The sequence below is a fragment of the Mustela putorius genome, unplaced genomic scaffold (assembly GCF_011764305.1).
Source record: "Mustela putorius furo isolate JIRA1106 unplaced genomic scaffold, ASM1176430v1.1 tig00000135_pilon_pilon_pilon, whole genome shotgun sequence".
NCBI lineage: Eukaryota > Metazoa > Chordata > Mammalia > Carnivora > Mustelidae > Mustela > Mustela putorius.
In genome coordinates, this window is record NW_025421292.1 from 5,975,619 (window position 1) to 5,995,314 (window position 19,696).

General features: G+C 43.4%; 1 protein-coding gene across 2 annotated transcripts in view; it reads right to left on the bottom strand.

Moving 5' to 3' along the window:
* CD109 (CD109 molecule) overlaps window positions 1-19,696 on the bottom strand; it is a 136,360-nt gene that overhangs the window by 95,153 nt on the left and 21,511 nt on the right. For both annotated transcript variants that reach the window (XM_045074785.1, XM_045074786.1), the window contains exons 4-5: window positions 13,177-13,407; window positions 6,653-6,778 (exon numbers count right to left, since the gene is read on the bottom strand). In XM_045074785.1, the coding sequence (XP_044930720.1) occupies window positions 6,653-6,778; window positions 13,177-13,407 (357 nt within the window). The remainder of the gene's footprint in view (window positions 1-6,652; window positions 6,779-13,176; window positions 13,408-19,696) is intronic.

A 19,696-nucleotide genomic window follows, 5' to 3' on the forward strand; every position in this document is an offset into this window, starting at 1 on the left:
AGAATGGAGAAGGAGGTGCTAACCTCTGCCCACTGCTGCTGTAAGAAATCAAGATCCTCAAACCGACTCCCCTCCCTGCCTTTCTCACTGCACATGGAAGGAAGGACTTGAAGCTTTTCCCAAAAAAAGCAGTCTTCCTTCAAGGGGAGGCTAGTGAAAGTATTTTGGAAGCCCCGTCCACATTCCAGAGGATGCCACTGTTTTCTGAGCTGTCACAGATCTCTCCATGCTTTCTGTTAAGCTGTCAGCACAAGCCAGGAGCGGGGTCACCAGATGCTACTCCAGAGAGCTTCAAGGACAGGAACTGTCCAAACAAAGACACGCTCCTTTGCAAAGGACAAAGGGCTCCAGCGGAAGCCAACCCAGCCAGGCAGCAGCTAGGCAGCAAGGCAGGAAAGATAAGGAGCACGCTGCAAGGCTGTGGGAAGCCGGTGCCCCTAGCAACCCTTCCTAGCCCTGCCACACAACAACTTGCAAGAACGGACGCAAGCGCTATGAAGAAAGGAGCAATTCAAGGCGGGCTGCTTCTGAATTCCCATTATCAGCGGGGCAGGATTCTCTCTGTGACTTGCTCTCCCTTTAGGTTCTCAGAGGAACATGAGCACCCATGCTTGGGTCACCTCGTTACCTAGAGGCCAAGTCCATAGCTCAGAGTCTCCCCGGTAGAAAATGAAAGACTGCGTCGTGGGCCCGTCTCCCGTTCTGTGCCTCTTACATCACCCGACTCTGCCTCTCAGCAGAATGGACGGGAAGGAGGGCTGCCTGGCTGAGGACAGTAATCAGCACTTCTCAAGATGTGGTCCAGAAGACAAATGGAATTTCCCAGAGTGCTTATTTAAAATGCAAATTCTTCGGGCCCACGCCAGCAATACTGACTTGTGATCTGGGGGTGGGGCCTGAACTGGGCATCTTAAATAAACTCACCAGTCTGCTGGTTCTCAGGCACACTGCTGTTTGAGAACCACTGGAAGGTTCTAGCAAGCGCAACCTCGGGAGGTCAGCTGAGCTGCGGGAACTCCTCTAGAAGAGAAGACAGGCTTCCACCGACCACACCGCGGAGAAGGGCAAGGGCTACGATTATCAACTGGGCAGGATTCTCTCTGTGACTCCCTCTCCCTTCGGGTTCTCAGAGGAACATGAGCACCCATTGGCTGTGCGTGCCTCTGGGGAGAGGGCTGGGGTGGCCAGATCCCTCCTCGCTCCAGGAGCCTGCTGTGCACACACCAAGGTTAGCAGTTCTTTGAAAGAACATCTAAGCCAGGAATACAATTTTTTGTATTCTAGTAACCTAGAACACAATTTTTTAAATCAGAGATGCAAGACCATTTGTAATGAATCCTGGCATACACATACAATGAAATATTTCTCAGCCTTAAAAAGGAAGCAAATTCTGACATGTGCAACCATCTGCACGAACCTTAAGGATATCATGCTAAGTGAAATAAGCCAGTCACAAAAAGACAAATACGGTATGACTGCACCTGTATGAGGTGCTTAGAATAGTCAAATTCATGGAGACAGAAACGGAAAGCGATGGTTGCCTCCCGCTGGGGGAGAGGAAGAATGAGGAGTTCGTGTTTAGTTACAGAGTTTCAGTTCTGCAAGAGGATACAAGTTCAGGAGATGGAGCCCAGTGAAGGAGGCAAAACAATATGAGTATGTTTCATACCACTGCCCTGTACCCTAAATAGTTAAGAGTAAATTCTGCATCTATTTTACCAAAGTTTTTAAAAATGAGGAAAAAATGTGTAACTCTTTGGGACAACCAAGGATCTGAGTCTAGAGATCGATCCCTAGAGAGATAAGACACCTAGAGAAGTACCACAAAAAAATGAAAATACAAGCAATGTCTAACTCTCACAAGTTAACTGACCAAGGAATATTTGTAAGATGATTATTAAATTGGAGCACATTTCCCCACCTGTCCTCGAATATACCTGAAATATAGCAACTCTGTAACACACACTTCTGTGAAGAGGTATTACAGCTAAAACTAACTTCTTCCTTCTAAGGAGAGGTCACAGTGTCCCCGAAGTTAAGGGAGAAAGGATGATGGGGGCAGGGAGCTGAAAGAGGTAGAAAGGGTGGTGATTCTTTTCAAAAGAAGCACAGTCCCCTTCGCAGCAAAGAACTATCCACATTCCAAGCAGGTATAGAAATTAAGTACATGCAGAAGTAGCACACATAAAAAATCAGTGCTCTTGAGAGCCTGGATGGCTCAGTCGGTTAAGCATTTGCCTTCAGGCACGGGTCATGATCCCAGGGTCCTGGGATAGAGTGCCTCGTTGGGCTCCCTGCTCGAGCCTGTTTCTCCCTCTGCCTGCTGCTCCCCCTGCTTGTGCTCCCTCTCTCTCAATTTCTCTCTCGCTCTCACTCACTCTCTCAAATAAATATATAAAATCTTTTTAAAAAATCAGTGCTCTTACTAAATTTTACTAACTTTAAAAGAGCTTAAAAGTTATCATCATCAGTCGGTTAAGCATCTGCCTTTGTTTCGGGTCATGATCCCACGTTCTGGGATCGAGCCCCATGTCGGGCTCCTTGCTCAGCAGGAGACTGCTTTTCCCTCTCCTCCTGGCTTGTGCTCTCTCTTTCACTATCTCTCTCACTCTCTGTTTCTCTCTCTCTCAAATAAATAAATAAAATATATTTTTTTAAAAGGTTATCATCATCAATTTAATTAAATTGGCATTGTAAAAAATGCAGGTCTATGAATATATAGGGAACTTCATATGCTCTACCATTAAAAACTGTACGATAGACAGATAAAAATAATAAAAGCTTAGAAATTCAACTAAATCAAAATAATTACTCATCATTAAAATCCTGAAAGTAAAATGCACTACTTGAAGGTCAAAAGCAATGTAAGTAATCCAGGTAGGCTAGCATATAGTAAATGACTCATTCACATAATGGTACATTTTATAATTGTAGAAATGCCAAGGAACCCACCAAGTGTGCTTCACCTAAAGGATCCTTTCCCTGACCTAGCTGAAAGTGTAATTTAAGAATGCCACACTGATACACTGATATCTGCACAGTCACTACAAATCAAAGCTCTGATAAGTCTAATACTAGGATCATCCCATATTTTTTCTAGAGACAAATGGAATTTCAAACATTCTTCTGAAATAAATATTTTCTCCTCCCTGAGATTTATACTGAGAAGGGTCACTGGCTTAGAAAAACAAAAATAGGGCACCTGGGTGGCTCAGTGGGTTAAAGCCTCTGCCTTCGGCTCAGCTCATGATTCCAGGGTCCTGGGATTGAGCTCCGCATCGGGCTTTCTGCTCAGCAGGGAGCCTGCTTCCTCCTCTCTCTCTCTCTCTCTCTCTGCTTGCCTCTCTGCCTACTTGTAACCTCTGTCAAATAAATAAATAAATAAATCTTTTTTAAGAAAAGAAAAAAAAAAAACAAAAATATAGTTTAACGTGGTGGACTATTTAAATAATAAATACATTTTCGCCAGAGTCATTATTCACTGCTGGGAAAAATAGAGTTTAATAATAAGCAATAAACAGTCTTTGAATACTATGCAGGAGTCAAGGAAAGATAAAAACCAGAGACAAATACTGACTCTGGGTTTGTGTCCCATAACATTTCTTTGATTATACTGACCCCTGGCGGCCTTTAAAAGACTTTTTTTTTTTAATTAAAGCGCTTATTTTCCTTTAGCGTGTGCCTTAACATTATATCACCTGGAAGGAATCCTTTCATAAAGTGTATGTATATCAAATAATCACACTGTAAACTTTAAATATCCTATCATTTTATTTGTCAAATGCACCTCAATAAAATTGGGAGAAAAAAACGTATCGCTAACAATAAGTACCTTATCAATATGCTTGTCTTCTAAAAGACGAAGATGCGTTATAGAATGTGGAAAAGGTGGAAATTACACTTAGTTCAATACAAATGATTATCATATAGCTTTAATAAACTCACCTAATAAATATTGACTAATACCCAAGTGCAAAATGTGCGCTAGGTCACAGAGATACAGATATGAACATGCCCCAAAAGACCACAGTCTAGTAGGTACTACCTGTTAAAAGTGACATGAATGAAGCAAGAGAAGCACAGAGTGCTCTGGGAATGTCTAGAGGGATCAGGCTATTTTAGATGATGCCCAAAGGGCAAAAGCAAGCCTCTAGAATTACAGGCAGAGGGAACAGCATGGGAAGGCTCTGGGATCAGGCAGAACCGTGAGTTTAAGAAACTTAAAGGATATAAAATGTCTAAAGCACAGGGTTCAAGGATAAGGGTGGCACTTAACAAGGCTTTAGAGGGCAGTAAAGGCCAAATCATGTCAACTATTTGAATTTCGTAAGCACCTACATTTCCTTGTGGTTTTTTCCTACCAAAGCAACATAATGGGTCGAGTCCACAAAGCACGGCATGAGAAATCCTGAAAATCTTCCAACCTACGACCTCACAACTTCCAAAATCTTCTCCACTGTTCTATCACCCTCTGTCTTCTGGTACATATTCTGGTCACCCCTCACTGAATAAATTACCCCTTGGAAGCTGCGACCCCACCTGGCCAGTGTGCAGAGCTGTCCCCAAATGGGCCAATAGTGGACACCTGACCCAAGGGAAGCCCGTCCACCACTTGCCAGCCACGGGTGAAGACGCTGGCTTGTCGGGCTCTGAGATGATGGCTATTTAGCAGAGCCTCTGTGACCAGTTCGGATTTAAAGGTTAACAGAAGAGCGAGAGGGAATGATACAGGACACAAGAGACAGAGGGAGCCGTGTCCCTAAACCCTCTTTAGAAACTTCTGACAGACCTCAAAGCTCGCTGACCCAGCACCTGGCGGTTTCCCGCTGCTGCACTGCCTTGGTTTTGTCACGCTTGTGTTAGTCAGCTTTTACCCTACTACATGTCAGCACAACAGCAGTCCTCAAGGACACAGATGTCGCGTGTTTACTTCCTTGTATCCACCACTGCCCTGAAAGCCCTCACCACATACCCAACAGAGGAGCAGAAGGAAAGATGTACAAATGGATGGATAAATAAGCAATTGATCCTAGAGAGTTTAAGGTGAAACCAAAGGTAGGAACTGAGAATAAATCCCAAACTCCTTCGAAGTGATGTGCTGTCTTCACCTTCAACTCCCATCCCTCTCCACACGTGTGAGGACCACCAAACTTCCCCCACACCCCCAGACCCGTGAGGCTCTCTTGCATTTTCCCTGCCTCTACACACAGCTTTCTCTCTCTGAAGTTTCCCAAACATCCACGCTCCTTCTCTGTAAGTGCAAATGTCTGGTCCCCCCAGGACGCATCACCCACTAACCCCCAAGCACCCCTCTACATTTTCTTGTTGCCCACGTGTCTCCCTCCACAGCACAACCTCTCCGCAGGCCGATGGCGCTCTTCGTCTTTCCGTGGGTGCTCAAAACACATGCTGGCGAGGAGGGACGAGTTCTGCCTTTAGGATATCACCCCAAAATACGTTAACCAAAAGGGGAAACTTTTTAAATTTTTATTGATGAAGTACTTAGTACTTTTATCCCACTAAAGGTCTGATGTTAATGAATGATTATTCCTTCTAATAAAGTGGTTCTCAGTGGTGGAGAGAGAGGGTATTTTCCCCTGGGGACCCTGACTGTATGTGTAGACGTGCATGGTTGTCACACTCGGAGGGAAGGGAAAGCTGCTCCCGGCATCTAGTGGGCTGAGGGCAAAGATACCGCTAAACATCCTCCAGCACACCTGACAAGGCCTGCAGAAAAGCGCTGTCACCAAAATGTCCACAGTGAGAAGCTATTTCAATAGAACTATTTTTAAAAGCTCATATTCATATGAGCTCAAAATTCATATCTGTACATTTTTAATAAATATCGAAGAAAATGGGAAAAAATATTCAGTGAGTCTTCAAACATCACACAGTGATGTGCAAGAGAAAACCTAAGGCAGAGAGATGAGGATGTTGCCGTGCACCTGCCCTGTTGGGTCTCAGAGCTACAAAAGTCGGCAGTGAACAAAGGAAGCATGTGGAAAAGCTGGAGAGAAAGAGGACTAGGGAACATAAAATTGCTGTGGTTATTTAAAATTACTGTGGTTTTCATTTTTAATTTTTTTATTTAAATTCAATTTAGTTTATACATTCTGTATTATTAGCCATAGAGTTAGAATTTGGTGATTTATCAGCTGCATATAACACCCAGTGCTCATTATTTCAAGTGCCCTCCTCAATGCCCATCACCCAATTACCCCACCCCCCACCTTCTCCCAAAATCACTATTTTTTAAAACAAAGATGAAGTAGGTTAATCCAATCTCATCACTCAGAGACATAAAATCTGCCAAATAATAACTATGTATTCATTGTTTAGTTTTAAAATCCTCAATGTGTACACTTAATAAATAAAATAAACATTATTTAATCAGTTTTACACTAAAATGCAATGTTTTAATGTTCAAACATTATATTACAGAAAAAAGCAGTAATGACTAGAACTCTAATATGTTACCATGAAAGCTAACCCATTGAAAAACACAGTAAATTAAAAATAAACCACCTAAACTGTCCAGATGTTCAGATTAACATTTTTCTGTTCACTGAATATAAATGACTTTGGAGCTCTTTCCCCACCTAACCTATTCAAATCATTTTAGCATTCCCCTTAAAAATACATTTATACTCACATTCACTTGAACTTGAATGGACCAGTCACCAAGTATTGGGTGGGAAGATAATTGAAAAGTTTTGGAAACCACGCCGAGATCACTTCGTTCTGACAACCACTGCTGGATCAAATTTGACTTGGGGTCCTACAATGAAAACCATACATGTTAACTGTATAGACTGCCGTGTACATGTGTACCCTATCTGGTTACGAATGATGCCCTGAAGCACTCCCAGGCACATCCAAAACATGGCCATAGAGAGAGTTTCTGGAAAATGTTGGCTGTATATTACAAGACAGAAGACAACCAAAATTCTTCCTTTCTCATACTCCTCTCATCTTTATTCTACTCCACTTTTTAATTCTCAGAACTATATTTCCTTCAACATGGAACAAAATGACGTGTACACCACCAAACCTGTGTTGTTACTGTTAACTGTAGAGATCACAGGCCTCGTGTATTCAAGGCCCACCATGTGTCAGGCACTGTGTTTTATCATTACAATCACACATCACCCAATCATTATAAGCACACATCACCCAATCAGGCGCCTGGGCGGCTCAGTGGGTTGAGCGTCTGACTTCAGCTCAGGTCATGATCCCAGGGTCCTGGGATGGAGCCCCACATGAGGCTATCTGCTCAGTGGGGACCCTGCTTCTCCCTCTCCCTCTGCCTCCTGCTCTGCCTACTTGTGCATGCTCTCTGTCAAATAAGTAAACAAAATCTTTAATAAAAAGTTTTTAAAATCTGTAATTCTCCCCCAGGGAAGGACTGTCCTCCCATTATAGTAGAAAACAGATTCCCAGAAAGCTTAGGTAAGCACTCAACTGTAAGTAATAAGTGAATTCAGGATTCAAACCCATGTGCCTTTAAATCCAAAAAATGTATCCTAAAGATGCTCACCCAAGGGGATACGTGAAAAATCCTTCATCCTAGACTCTCCCAGACAACAGGGGAAGGGAATAATCCCTTCACGCAGAATTCATCCAAACCAATCCAGCAGCCGTCCCGGATGCCTCTCCCATTCCCAGCCCTGTCAGCTCTGGCTATTTAACCTCCTCTCTCTCATCTTTCTCCTCCTTTCCATCCTCACACCCAGCCAGCACGGCCTGTTTTCTAACCATCACCACTAATCTCCCTCCTCCAGTGTCGCCCCTCCAAGACATCCTCCCCACCGCCGACAGTGCTATCCATCTGAAACATAAATCTCAGACAAGACAAAGGGGTCAACATGCTTGGTCCCGTTGCTGACACAACAGGCAGTGAAGACACACCGACTGTGATCGTTATGCTGGACCACAAGGTGATGCTGGCTCTTGTCTGCCTACAGAATGAGGTCTACACTCCTCTACACAGCATACAGAACTCAGGAGTCTGACTCCATCTACGTTCCTAAGCTCATCTTCCTCCAAACACACAGATCTGTTTGCAATTCACCTCTAAAAGCCTTTGCATCTAGGTCTCTACAACTGCTGCCTAGAGTGCCCTCCCTTCCCGTCCAGTCGGTGCAATAAGCTCCGGTACCTTGCCTCCTATCCACGCCACCAGCAGATGAAATGGCCACTTCCTGGAGAGCCCTACGATATCTGGAGTTTACCCCTTTTGAGAACATATTACTATATAAGGTCCTCGTGGTTAATATATGGGGGTTTTTGTTCCCAGACTGTGAGCTCCTAAGAACAGGATCAAATATTTTCCCTTATTCCTATGCTCTGTCCTTTGACTAGAGGTAGTGGGTTAGCCCAGTTACTACAAGCCAGAAGAAACCCCTCTTCCTGAGTGGGGTAGAACATGAAAGTCATAAGTTAAGTACCATGCCAAGAACTGAGTATGGCGCAGTCTAGTAAGCCAGAAACTCACTGTTAAAACCGAAAACCAAAAGCAAGTCAAGACTAAGCAGGTCACCACCCTTGGCCAACTCCTGGGACAGGCACTCTAATCAGCAGTCGGCTCTCCTGTGCCTGCCACAGACTGATGCATGCGAGGCCCACAAAGTCTAAACACTCAAAACCCAAGGAAAAAAACACAAACCAGCGAATAAATATATGCTGTCTAATAATAAAGGGAATGCAAGTGAAAATGAAAAAAAAAAATACCATTTTTCTTCTGTCCATCTGACAAAAATAAAAAAATAACAGTAATTCCCAGTGTCATTTAAACTGGGTGGAAAGGAATGTTCATACTCTGCTGGTGCATTATTTTGGTATACATTTGAGGGTACACATTTTTCTGGGGTGGGGCCATGGCCTCACAAGCAAAGGATGTCCTAAGTGAAGTTTTTGATGACTTTGTCCAGAGGATCTGGAGGGTTGGGAGTGAACGAGATAATTCCCCAGTTGCTCAAGCCTGTCTTAGACCTAGGCCTGTCACCAAAAACACATAGAGCGTAGAAACACCAGAAGTTTTCACACATCGGGATGTGAACAGGGCATCAGAGCAGAACCCCACATTCGAACATCATCATTTCCTGCAAGGTCACATGCAAGACTGCCAGGTACCATGTGAACCGTGTCCCTGGCACAGCCGCCACAGTCACCACAGCTGGACGTGCTGGGAAAGTGGCCCCTTGTGCCCTCAGAGTCATCTTTAGATGGCCCAGGATCTCTCTCAGGTGTCTCAGCTCAGCACAGTGTCTGCTGCCTGGGCCAGACTGTCTCCAGCCACAAGTTCCCTGGCTGCAGAATGTGTCCCCAAGGAGAATTTTGGCCACTCGTTAGAGTCCTGGATGATGCACCCAGGGTCTGTCTAGAGTGGAGAACTGGAGAAGTCAAGTCATTTAAACAAAGTGGCCCTTCACCTCACCAGGGATGAGGTCATGGTTTTGCCCCAGCTGCTCCAGGCTGCAGGGCCAGGGCACAATCACAAGATAGAACCCCAATAACACCCCTCCCCAGGCAAGGTCATTCACCTGGACAAGGAGCAACACCTTTTTCAAGAAGGAAGTCAGGGCAGAAATCCCCTGAGCCAGCTGCCAGGCCAGTGTCGAAGGCACTTATTTCCAAAGTGTGAGCCCAGATATTAGCTGGAGGAAGCCGGAATTACGGCAAGTTTTTACCACTGCTGAAAGGGCTGTGAAGGCCCTCTCATCCTGAGAAGGCCAGCTACTAAAGCAGCAAAATGAATAATATCCGTTGACAAAAAAAAAAAAAAAAAAACACTGATCACCCCTGTACATGCTGTGACAATCAATATTTTAGCTACATCCTACAGCCATTCTTTTTCTTTTACAACTTAGTGGTTTGACCAGTTTTACACTATGCTGTGTTCACAAGTGTAGCTACTGTCGGCCCCGTTACATTGCTATGACAGTATCACTGACTGTCTTCTTTTTTTGTTTTGTTTTGTTTTGTTTTGTTTTAAATGTTTTATTGTGTTATGCTAGTCACCATACAGTACAACATTACTTTCTGATGCAGTGTTCCATGCTTCATTATTTGTGTATAACACCCAGCGCTCCATGCAATATGTGCCCTCCTTAATACCCATCACCAGGCTCACTCAACCCCCACTCCCTTCCCCTCTGAAACCCTGTTTGTTTCCTGTAGTCCATAGTCTCTCATGGTTTGTCTCCCCCTCTGATTTTCCCCCCAGTCACTCCTTGACCCGGCAAGATGGGTCCTGAGAAGTCGGCCTCTCAGCCATCAGGTGCACTTCTCCACCATAGCCTGCAGGTGGTGCTGTCCTGGGGGGTACCCATGGATTCAAGTCCGAGGCTCTTTTGTTACAGCAAGTTCTACTTTTTTTCTGGGAAGTTTTGCCAAGAAACCAACTATCGCACACTGAAAGATGGAGAAAACATCACAGTCTGGCCCAAATGACTGCTGTCAGACGAAGGAGGACAGCCGTGTGGGCATCAATGCTCTGATCTGGCTTCCACAAGTTAGAGGGAAGGAGGCCGCTGGACCTGAGCTCCTACCCCAGCCCCACCGCCTGCTTGCACAGAGCAGAGGATGGCTTTCTGCCCAGGCACCTGTGCCCAAACACTCTGGGTTCCAGGTGGAATTCTAACCTGTGTAAATCCCCACCCCTGGCCAAGAGGGCCACATCTTGGCCACGCAACTAGAACCAGAGATTTCTCTGAGCACTTCTGAGAAAGTCAAATGTGGCAAGCTAAGCTCAGAATTGGAGAAAAGAACCCAAGAGTACAAATTGAAGGTTCCAAAGGTGATCCTAAAGTAGCGTAGAGAAACAAAATAATAAATGCACAGACCAGCACCACTCTAAATGCTTTACTTAAATTATCTCACTTAATCTTCACAAAAACTCCTGGGAGGTGTTTGTCCCTTAATCCAGTAGCTAGATTAATGCCTAGAGCAGGCAATTTATCCAGTGCTGACTTTTATTACCACAGGTAGAACAAGGCAGATTGGATAGAAACAGCCAGAAATAGGCAGATGTTGACTTGAAAGATGGTATGAATGTAGTCCATAAAACACTGCTTAGAAAGCTATTTGAATTCAGAAATGCTATTCTCTGGGGCACGTCTGCCTTTGGCTCAGGTCATGATCTCAGGGTCCCAGGTTCAAGCCCCGAGACAGGCTCTCTGCTCAGTGGGGAATCTGCTTCTCCCTCTCCCTCTGCCTCAGCTCCTCCTCACTGCCTGCGCGTGCTCTCTCTCTCAAATAAAAAATAAAGTAAAATAAAATCTCTGAAAAAAAAAAAGAAAGAAATGCTATTCACTATATCAACCTCCTTTATAAACATTCCAACACACAGCAAAGACAGAAATCCACAGAGCTAGAATTCTTGGAAATTCAAGAACATGCATCGAGCATCATGCCAACCAACGTTGTGCTTACTACAAACACAGACTGGCTTGAAGTTACACGTATACATGTCTGCTTCACTTTTGTTTGCTTTTTAGTTTAATTTAGAATGACAAAAAAGTTAAAAAGAATAGGAAGATACTGAACTAAAAAAGCCTGAACCTGCCTTCCATCCTATGGCATTCATTAGAACATTTAGGGTAACCAAAAGAGATCCCGGGACCAGGGACTTTCAGGTGTTATCAAGAGAGTCCCAGGAAAACAGGGATGGGTTAGTCGCCACCCTGTTTCCATGCAGTGATCCAATGTCTCATATCCTCCTCAGCGTAAGTGTAGAAAAGCAGGTCCAGCAGGATCTCAATTGTCCTCAACTTGGTTCTCACAGGAAAGCACTCAGTCTAACTATGTTGCCTCTAGGGCATCAGAGCGTTGGAGAAGCAGAGGCCAGATGACTTCCTGCCATAGGGGATTCCCATAAACATAAGAGCTAATGTTTAGTGAACATGTACTATGTGGCAGGCATAATTCTAAATGCTTTACTTGGATTATCTCACAAAAACCTTTGTGAGGTATTACCATTATTACTCATTTTAGAAATAAAGAAACTGTGGCTCAGAGAGGTGCATTTTCTCCAGGTCTCACAACTAGCAACTATTCTTCTTAGAGCAGACAGTGATCCTTTTATAAGCCAAATCACACCATGCCTGTCCTCAGAATTCTCCAGTGAATTCTCATTTCACTCAGAGTAAAATCCAAGGTCCCTATCATGACCCTAAGAAGATCCTGCACAATCCCTCCTCTAACCCACCTACCTGTATCTTACCTCATCTCCTATTAGTTGTCCCCTCACTCTCTGGGACACTATCAGCCTCTTTTCCCCCAGTGCACCTAACAAGTTCCCACCTCAGGGTCTTTATACAAGCTGTTCCCTCTCTAGGGGCTCATTCTTTTACTTCCTTTAGATCTCTGCTCAAATAAGACTTCCCTAACAACCCCAGAGAAAATAGCAAACACAAACACTCTTTCTCTCTCTCTTAACACACACACACACACACACACACACACACACACCAATTCTTTTATATACATTTTTTAAAGATTTTATTTATTCACTTAACAGAGAGAGCAGAAGCAGGGTGCAGAGCAGGCAGACGTAGAGGAAAAAGCAGGCTCCCTGCTGATCAAGAAGCCCATTGCGGGCCTCGATCCCAGCACTATGGGATCATGACCTGAGCCGAAGACAGATGCTTAGCCATCTGAGCCACCGGAGCACCCCTACACCTTTTTTTTTTTTTTTTTTTTAAGTAGGCTGCTTGCCCAGCGCAGAGACCAATGCAGGGCTCAAACTCAAAACCGTAAGATCAACCTGTTCAACCAACTGAGCCACCCAAACCCCAGGCTTCCCACTTCATACACATATTTATGTGTTTGTTTAGTGTCTGTCTCCACACTATTCACTGAAATACATGCTTGATGTGAGCAGGAGACTTAATCTGTTCTGTTCACACACCCATTCCAGGGGCCTGAACACAGAAGCTCAATAAAAGGTTTGCCCAATGAATTAATCAATGAAAAAGCAAGGACTGGAGCCCGAGTTGCCCAACTCCAGAGCCTAAGCTCTGAACCCATTGTTCTACCATCTCCCCTCCGAGAAAGAGCACTCTCATGTTGGGAAGGAAGCTTATCCATGGTGAGTTCTAAAATAATATGAACAGGACTTCAAAGAGAGCTTTAGTGAGATAACTTGAACTTACTTTATTTCTGTCTGGCACTTACCTTAATGAGAATGTTTAAAGAAGTTTTATAAGGTTTAAAATCTGAGAAGAGTGTAACAATACGAAACTTCACTTCCTGCTTTGGCTTGTACAGAGACTTGTCTGTTTGAATGAAGACAGTCATTCTCTTGGTCTCAAATGATAAACGCGTACTATTAGAGAATAAAATCTCATCCTGGGCCCATCCAGTTACACGCAGCTCATAGATCCCATCTGCACTGTTCAGAGGGAGCTGGGGAAAATAAAGAGATCAGACAAATGACATTCTCATTTTGCCTCAGAAGTGTTTTTAATTGTAAGTCAGACTAGAACATTTAAATCCATAGTATTATTAACAGCAAAAGCCATGTTGAAAAACTCCCTCCTCGTAGGCACCAACATTAAACAATTTGTATTCCCTCCTAACAGCCTGCAGTTTTCTCCCCAGCTAAATTGGAGGGTTCCTGGAAAGGAGGGCTCAGCAGCAGTGACTGTGTCATTTCCTATTCCCAGAGCAAATTCTTCCTCATGGTCGCTGTGGGTTGGGATATCTAATATCTTTCAACATTTTTTCCATGTCCCCCTAGTTGAGGCAGTCCACTGGTGAAAAGCACATTTGCACAAGACTTCTTTCCTTGCTGTACTCTCTCGAGTTCTTTCCTACCGTGCACACGCTTCCTGCACCCCGCACAGCACGAGTCGCGGTGCTGGAAAGGACCGACACACTACTGCTGCTCTCCTAAGGCTCTCACTGACAGAATTCCTACCTTCCAGCATGAACAGACCAGAAGCCTTACTCAGCAGTTTGCTTGACCTGTGGCACCTGACGACAATCCTCCAGATGGGTGCTCCTACTAACACCTGTTTTATAAACAAGGAAAGTGGGGCTTGGAGGAGTTTGGGAAGTTGCTCCAGGTCAGAAGCAAAGATGCAACCCACAATGAGCTGTGCTACTCTGCTAAAAGCCTCCATTGGCTGCCTCTGAAACATGTCTGACCATTCCTCGACTCTTGCCCCTCTGCCCTTCCAAATGTGGAGTCTCCTTCTCCAGAGTTAGGGATTTGCTTCTCAAGAAGAGAATGAAGCTGTGTCATAGAAAGGATAGCATCTGCCTGGTTCTCTCTCTCTCCCTCTCTCTCTCTCTGGCATTCTTCACTCTGGAGGAATCCAGCTGTGCCATGTGATGAAGATGCTTGAGACGCCTGCAGGGAGAAACTGAGGCACTCCCTCAGCACCAGCTTGATAGCCTTATGAATGAGCTCCCATACCAAGGATCCCCAGCCCTGGGGAATCCTTCAGGTGACTGCAAGTCTAACTGACATCTTGCAATATCCCAAATCAGAACAGCCCAGTTCCGTGGTTCCCCTATTCCAGACCCACAGAAATTGTGAGAAGCCATAAAAGCTTATTGCTGTTTTAATGCCAAAGCTTTGAGATAATCGGTTTACAACAGACGACTTAGCATACTTGACTCTCAGTTGGTTTTCATGTTAATAAACCTGCGATTCTAAAACTAAATTGTGATTCATTCTTGCAAATAAGTTTTGTCCACAGAAAGCTCAGAGACCTTCCAGTCATAGCAGCTACCTGGAAGCTAGCAAGATGCCTAAGAATACAAAGGAAATGTAACAAAGCACCAATAAAATGATCAACAAAAAATATTTAGGGAGAGAAATACTGATGTCCACAATTTACCTGGAGATACATTTAAAAAATAAGATGAATTAATGGACAGAGAGACAGAGAGACATGTTATAGAGCAAGTATGGCAAAATGTTAATGGGAGACTCGGAGTGGTGCGTATAAAAGGGTTCACTATGAATTCCTTCAAGTTTTGTGTATATTTGCAAATTTCTTAATAAAAAGTTAGAAAAAAAACAATCAGTAGCATCACATTCAAATAACTTCCAGTGCCAATTTCTGCTTTTCTTCAATAAATATTTCTTGAGCACCTTCTGTCTCCAGGTTGTTCTGAGTCTTTGGGATACAACATGAACCAAAGACGTGTGCCCTCATAGGGCTGGGAGTCTAGCTTGGAACCTGCATTCTTATATTCCATTTTCTCAAATGATACTTCAGCTCCCAGATTCTTTTAAATAGGTATTTTAATACTAAAAGCAGGACACGGTCTATGCCAGCCTATCAAAGACTTACACGTGGCAAAGATTCATAAATACTTCGTGTTTAAAATATGGTATTTGATAGGATTGATTTTCATGATCTGGAGACAGTTTGATCATTTTTAGGCCCCAGAACAGATAGCAGATTGAAGATTTATGGCAAATCCATGATGCAGCGGCCCAAAACTAAAGAGGCCCATTAACCACTAGAACACCAAAGAGTTAAAGAAACAGAAGTAACACACAATGTGTCCCAAAACCTTCTCTCCTATCCATCCTCCTTCAGGGAGCGCTGGCACTGCCTCAGGAGGAGACAGTACTATCTTCTGCTCCTCTCAGCTACACCTCGCCCCCCACATCCCCTCCTCCCACCCCAATTTGTTTTCTCAACTTCCCTGTTAGAAATCTCACCACCACCCCCCCTCCTGCATATGTAAGATTTACACAATTCAAGATGCTCAAAGCCTCAGTGTTCATCCCAGGGCTGGAAAGTCAGAGATGACAAGTGAACCTGGTGTATCAGCAGAGCAGGGGTGACTCTACAAGCCACAGGGCATCACTGTACGCCTTGGGGTGTCCCCACAGACTTTGCATGGCACCAGGAATCCTGTGACATGGTAGAGACCTTAGTTTTCCATTGCTAACAGTACAGGGGCAGAATGAGGAGACTGAAGAAAACACCATGGATTTAAGCAATCTCTATGGAAGTTTCTCTCTGTACCAGACCTAGGATGGGTTGTAACCTGCTCCCCACAGTGGAGAGGACACCAGAAGGTATTAGCTCCTGAATCTTCGCTGATCAACTGTCTCTGCCTTCTTGGGGTCACAATTATTGAAAGAGCTCCCAGGATTGGTAATAAAGAGGCTCCCTCATCAGAGATTTCCATATCTCTTATATAAGAACCAATTATTTGCCCACAGAGATTTGGGACCTCTGTATGTTGAGCCAAGACCAGATGGCTGGAGAAAGATACAATGCCCACAGAGGACACTGTCTAGCAGCAGGACAAGAGAAGGGGAGTGCACAACATCAAGGGGCTTTGATCAGCAAAGTATCGATTAGCATCTGAGTTGGGCATGTAAGATTCTCATTAGGCTAAGTCTATTCTGTGTATACATGAATGCTAATTTTCTAAGGAAATGATTACTCTTTGCCCAAAATATGGAAGGAAGGTATGCTCAAAAAGTCCTTGGTGGACAGGCACTTGGCTGGCTCAATCAGTGGAGCATGTGATGCTTGACCTCAGGGTTGTGAGTTCGAGCCCCACATTGGGCAGAGAGTTTGCTTAAAAATAAAATAAAAATAAATAACAATTTTTAAAAAGGTCCCTTGGTGGGCAAGGAACTAATTTGGGTTGACTAAAACCATCTTGTCCTCTCTAAAAGATCAGTTGTCAAGGAAACTGAGACAACACAATAGCATTGATCCTACTCTACTTCATTAATAATGCTAGTTATTAAGAGTAGTGGAGATTTCAAATAACTTTCAAAATAAGGTTTGGGAATTTAAGAGGATGGTTTCTATTAAAAAATATTTTTAGGGGCGCCTGGGTGACTCAGTGGGTTAAGGCCTCTGCCTTTGGCTCAGGTCATGAGCTCAGCGTCCTGGGATTGAGCCCTGTGTTGGGCTCTTTGCTCGGTGGGGAGCCTGCTTCCCCCTCCCTCCCTGCCTGCCTCTCTGCCTACTTGTGATCTCAATCTCTCGGTCAAATAAATAAACAAAATCTTTAAATATATATATTTTTTTAAAATATTAATTATACATAAAATAAACTTTAAAAACATTTCCAACTTTAAAAGCCACTTCTTCATTTAAGTTGGACTTCTTTACAGAGAGAATAAAAGAAATTTCTCCTAGCACATTCTCTGCAAAAAGTAATATTGGTATTAAGCATCAATTGTTTTTTAATTTACTTCTTATTAAAAGCTGACTGTAGTGTATCAAAAGTAAAAACAATAGGCTAATCAGATATTAAAAACACGTTTGTTTCAATGCAGTCAAAATATTTATATTGTACAGCAAAAACTTGAGAGAACCTTAAAAAACAATTCAAAATGTTACATTTACAAACATGAGATTGCAAGAGCACATTCTGAAAGTTGGGTCTATGTTAACTGAAAACTCGTAACCATACAGAACTTTTTATTTTTGCCAAGAATGATCACATTTTCCCAGACACTTTATGACTAGGTCTTTAAACTTCTGTTTTACTAGAAAAGGGATATAGTCCTAAATATAATCTCCAGTAAAGCTTTCAGTAGATAATTGCTATATCTACAACAATAGAAATAGCATTAATATTAAAGACAAATACAGGATGTTGGAGTTTGTATTTCACACAGTTAAGACTTAAAAGAGTCAGAGCAGCCAAATTCCAGCTTAATGATAGTTTGGCCAGGTACAGTTTATAATAAACTGACATTACCGGAACAGGCCCAGGTGCCCTCATCCGGCCTGATGCCTTCCCTGCTCAGCCCTTCTACTCTTCCAGCCTGTGCACCTGCAGGCTTCTCTGAAGAAACCAGACAGTTGTACTTTAAACTGTGGTTCCTGGGGGTGCCGGGGAGGCTCAGTCACTTAAGCATCTGCCTTGGGCTCCAGTCCTGATCTCAGGGTCCTGGGATCGAGCCTCACCCATGGCTCCCTGCTCAGCAGGAAGTGTGCCTCTTCCTCAGCTCCTCCCCCGACCCTCAGGCTCTCTCTCTCAGATAAATAAATTAAATGTTTTTTAAAAATAAAAACATAAACTGTGGTTCATGGACTTAAATCCCACCACCTTCTGCTGTAAGACTATTGTATTACACTGGATTTACTTTAACCATTTATTAGAAAATTCTTTCAACAGCATATGGCCAGCTTCTAATGTTTTAGGGTACAAGAACACAATGCGATATTTTATTATCACTGAGATTGGGTTTCCCCACTTCCACCTGCTTCGCCTCTTTTTCCCTACTTTCTATTTAACAGTAGAAAAGCAGTTTTATTTCTTAGTAAGGAAAGCAGAAGCATAATAGGTAAGAAATCATAGCCATGGAATATAAGTAATTTTTATAAAGCACTGTTTGGCCACACTGTGTTCTCTAGGAACAACCCCACTCCACTTCCAGTGATTCCTGAATATGTTTCATAAGTAACCTTCAGGAAGTAATGGAGGAAATGGGGGAACCTGGCTCATCAGGTGATGCTGATTCTACATTAAGTATGTAAAGTGTCAGGGCTAAAGTTGTTCAAAGGAAAACCACCGGCCCAAGGTGAACTAGCTTGCTCCCAGACGAGCAAACTGAGATTTAATGGCAGTTTCAACTTCTCCAGGAGTGGACTTTTAGGACAATCAATCTGGAACTTTCTGACAAGCACCCATGAGGTAATCTGTCACATGGGCCCTCTCCATCCCCACCCCTACCCAAAGGAAGATGAGGTAATCTACAGGATAAGACCCCAGGCCCTTCCCCCTAAGGGAAGGTGACCTTGTCTGGAACAATCCTTTCTTTTCTTTTGCTAATAACTTCCTTGCCCCACCCTCCTTCCTACAAAAATCTTCCACACGGTACAACTCTGGAGCTCCCCCTCTACTTGCTAGATGGGATCCTGTCCAATGGCTTAATAAGGCCAATTAGATCTTCAAATTTACTAGGCTGAGTTTTGTTTTTTTAACAAAGTCACCAGTCAACTATTCTCAGAAAAGTATACTAAATGGCATCTCTTGTTGGATGCTGTGGTCTCCGTTCTCTATTGTACATTCAAAGTGTGAAGCCCCAAAACAAAACATAGTCATAAAAGCACAAACTTCTAAATCAAAGCGATGACAAGTAGGATCAGTTCACAAACAGCATGTAATCATCAGGTTTTATGACTTTCTCAACAAAATAATAACCCCTTTCCACTTCTATAGGAAATTTTTACAGCACTTTCACATCTTACTTCACCTCTGGGGTATCCCCTATGAAACAGGAGGCAGTTTCTTTATCCCCTTTTCCAGGGCTGGGACAAGGGTGAGGTGGGTGAGGCCCTGTCCCAGGTGCAAAACTTAAAGAGGAGACAAAAAAAATTCAGCAACCAAGATAAATAAATTTGTAATATTTAAAATATTTCAAAGTAGAAATAATGTAAAAACTTAAATTATGAACAACAACAACAACAAAAAAGTTTCAATAAAGACAGGATCAGTATCACCAATGCCTCAGCCTTCAGTAGAGCTCAGCGTGGCACTCCACTTTTCCAGGACAGAGAAACTGAAGGACAGAGTGATCATTAATACACCCTCAAAACTCTAAGGTTTTTTAAGGCAGATGCCTGTGTTTGTGGCAATAGTCCAGGCCAGGTTCCCTCAGTGAGTTCCCTATTTTACGTGAAGAAAATCTCTGCTATGGGTTTGAAAAGGCTGATAACCAATCTCCTTGCAGTAACAGTATTCTGGGTCT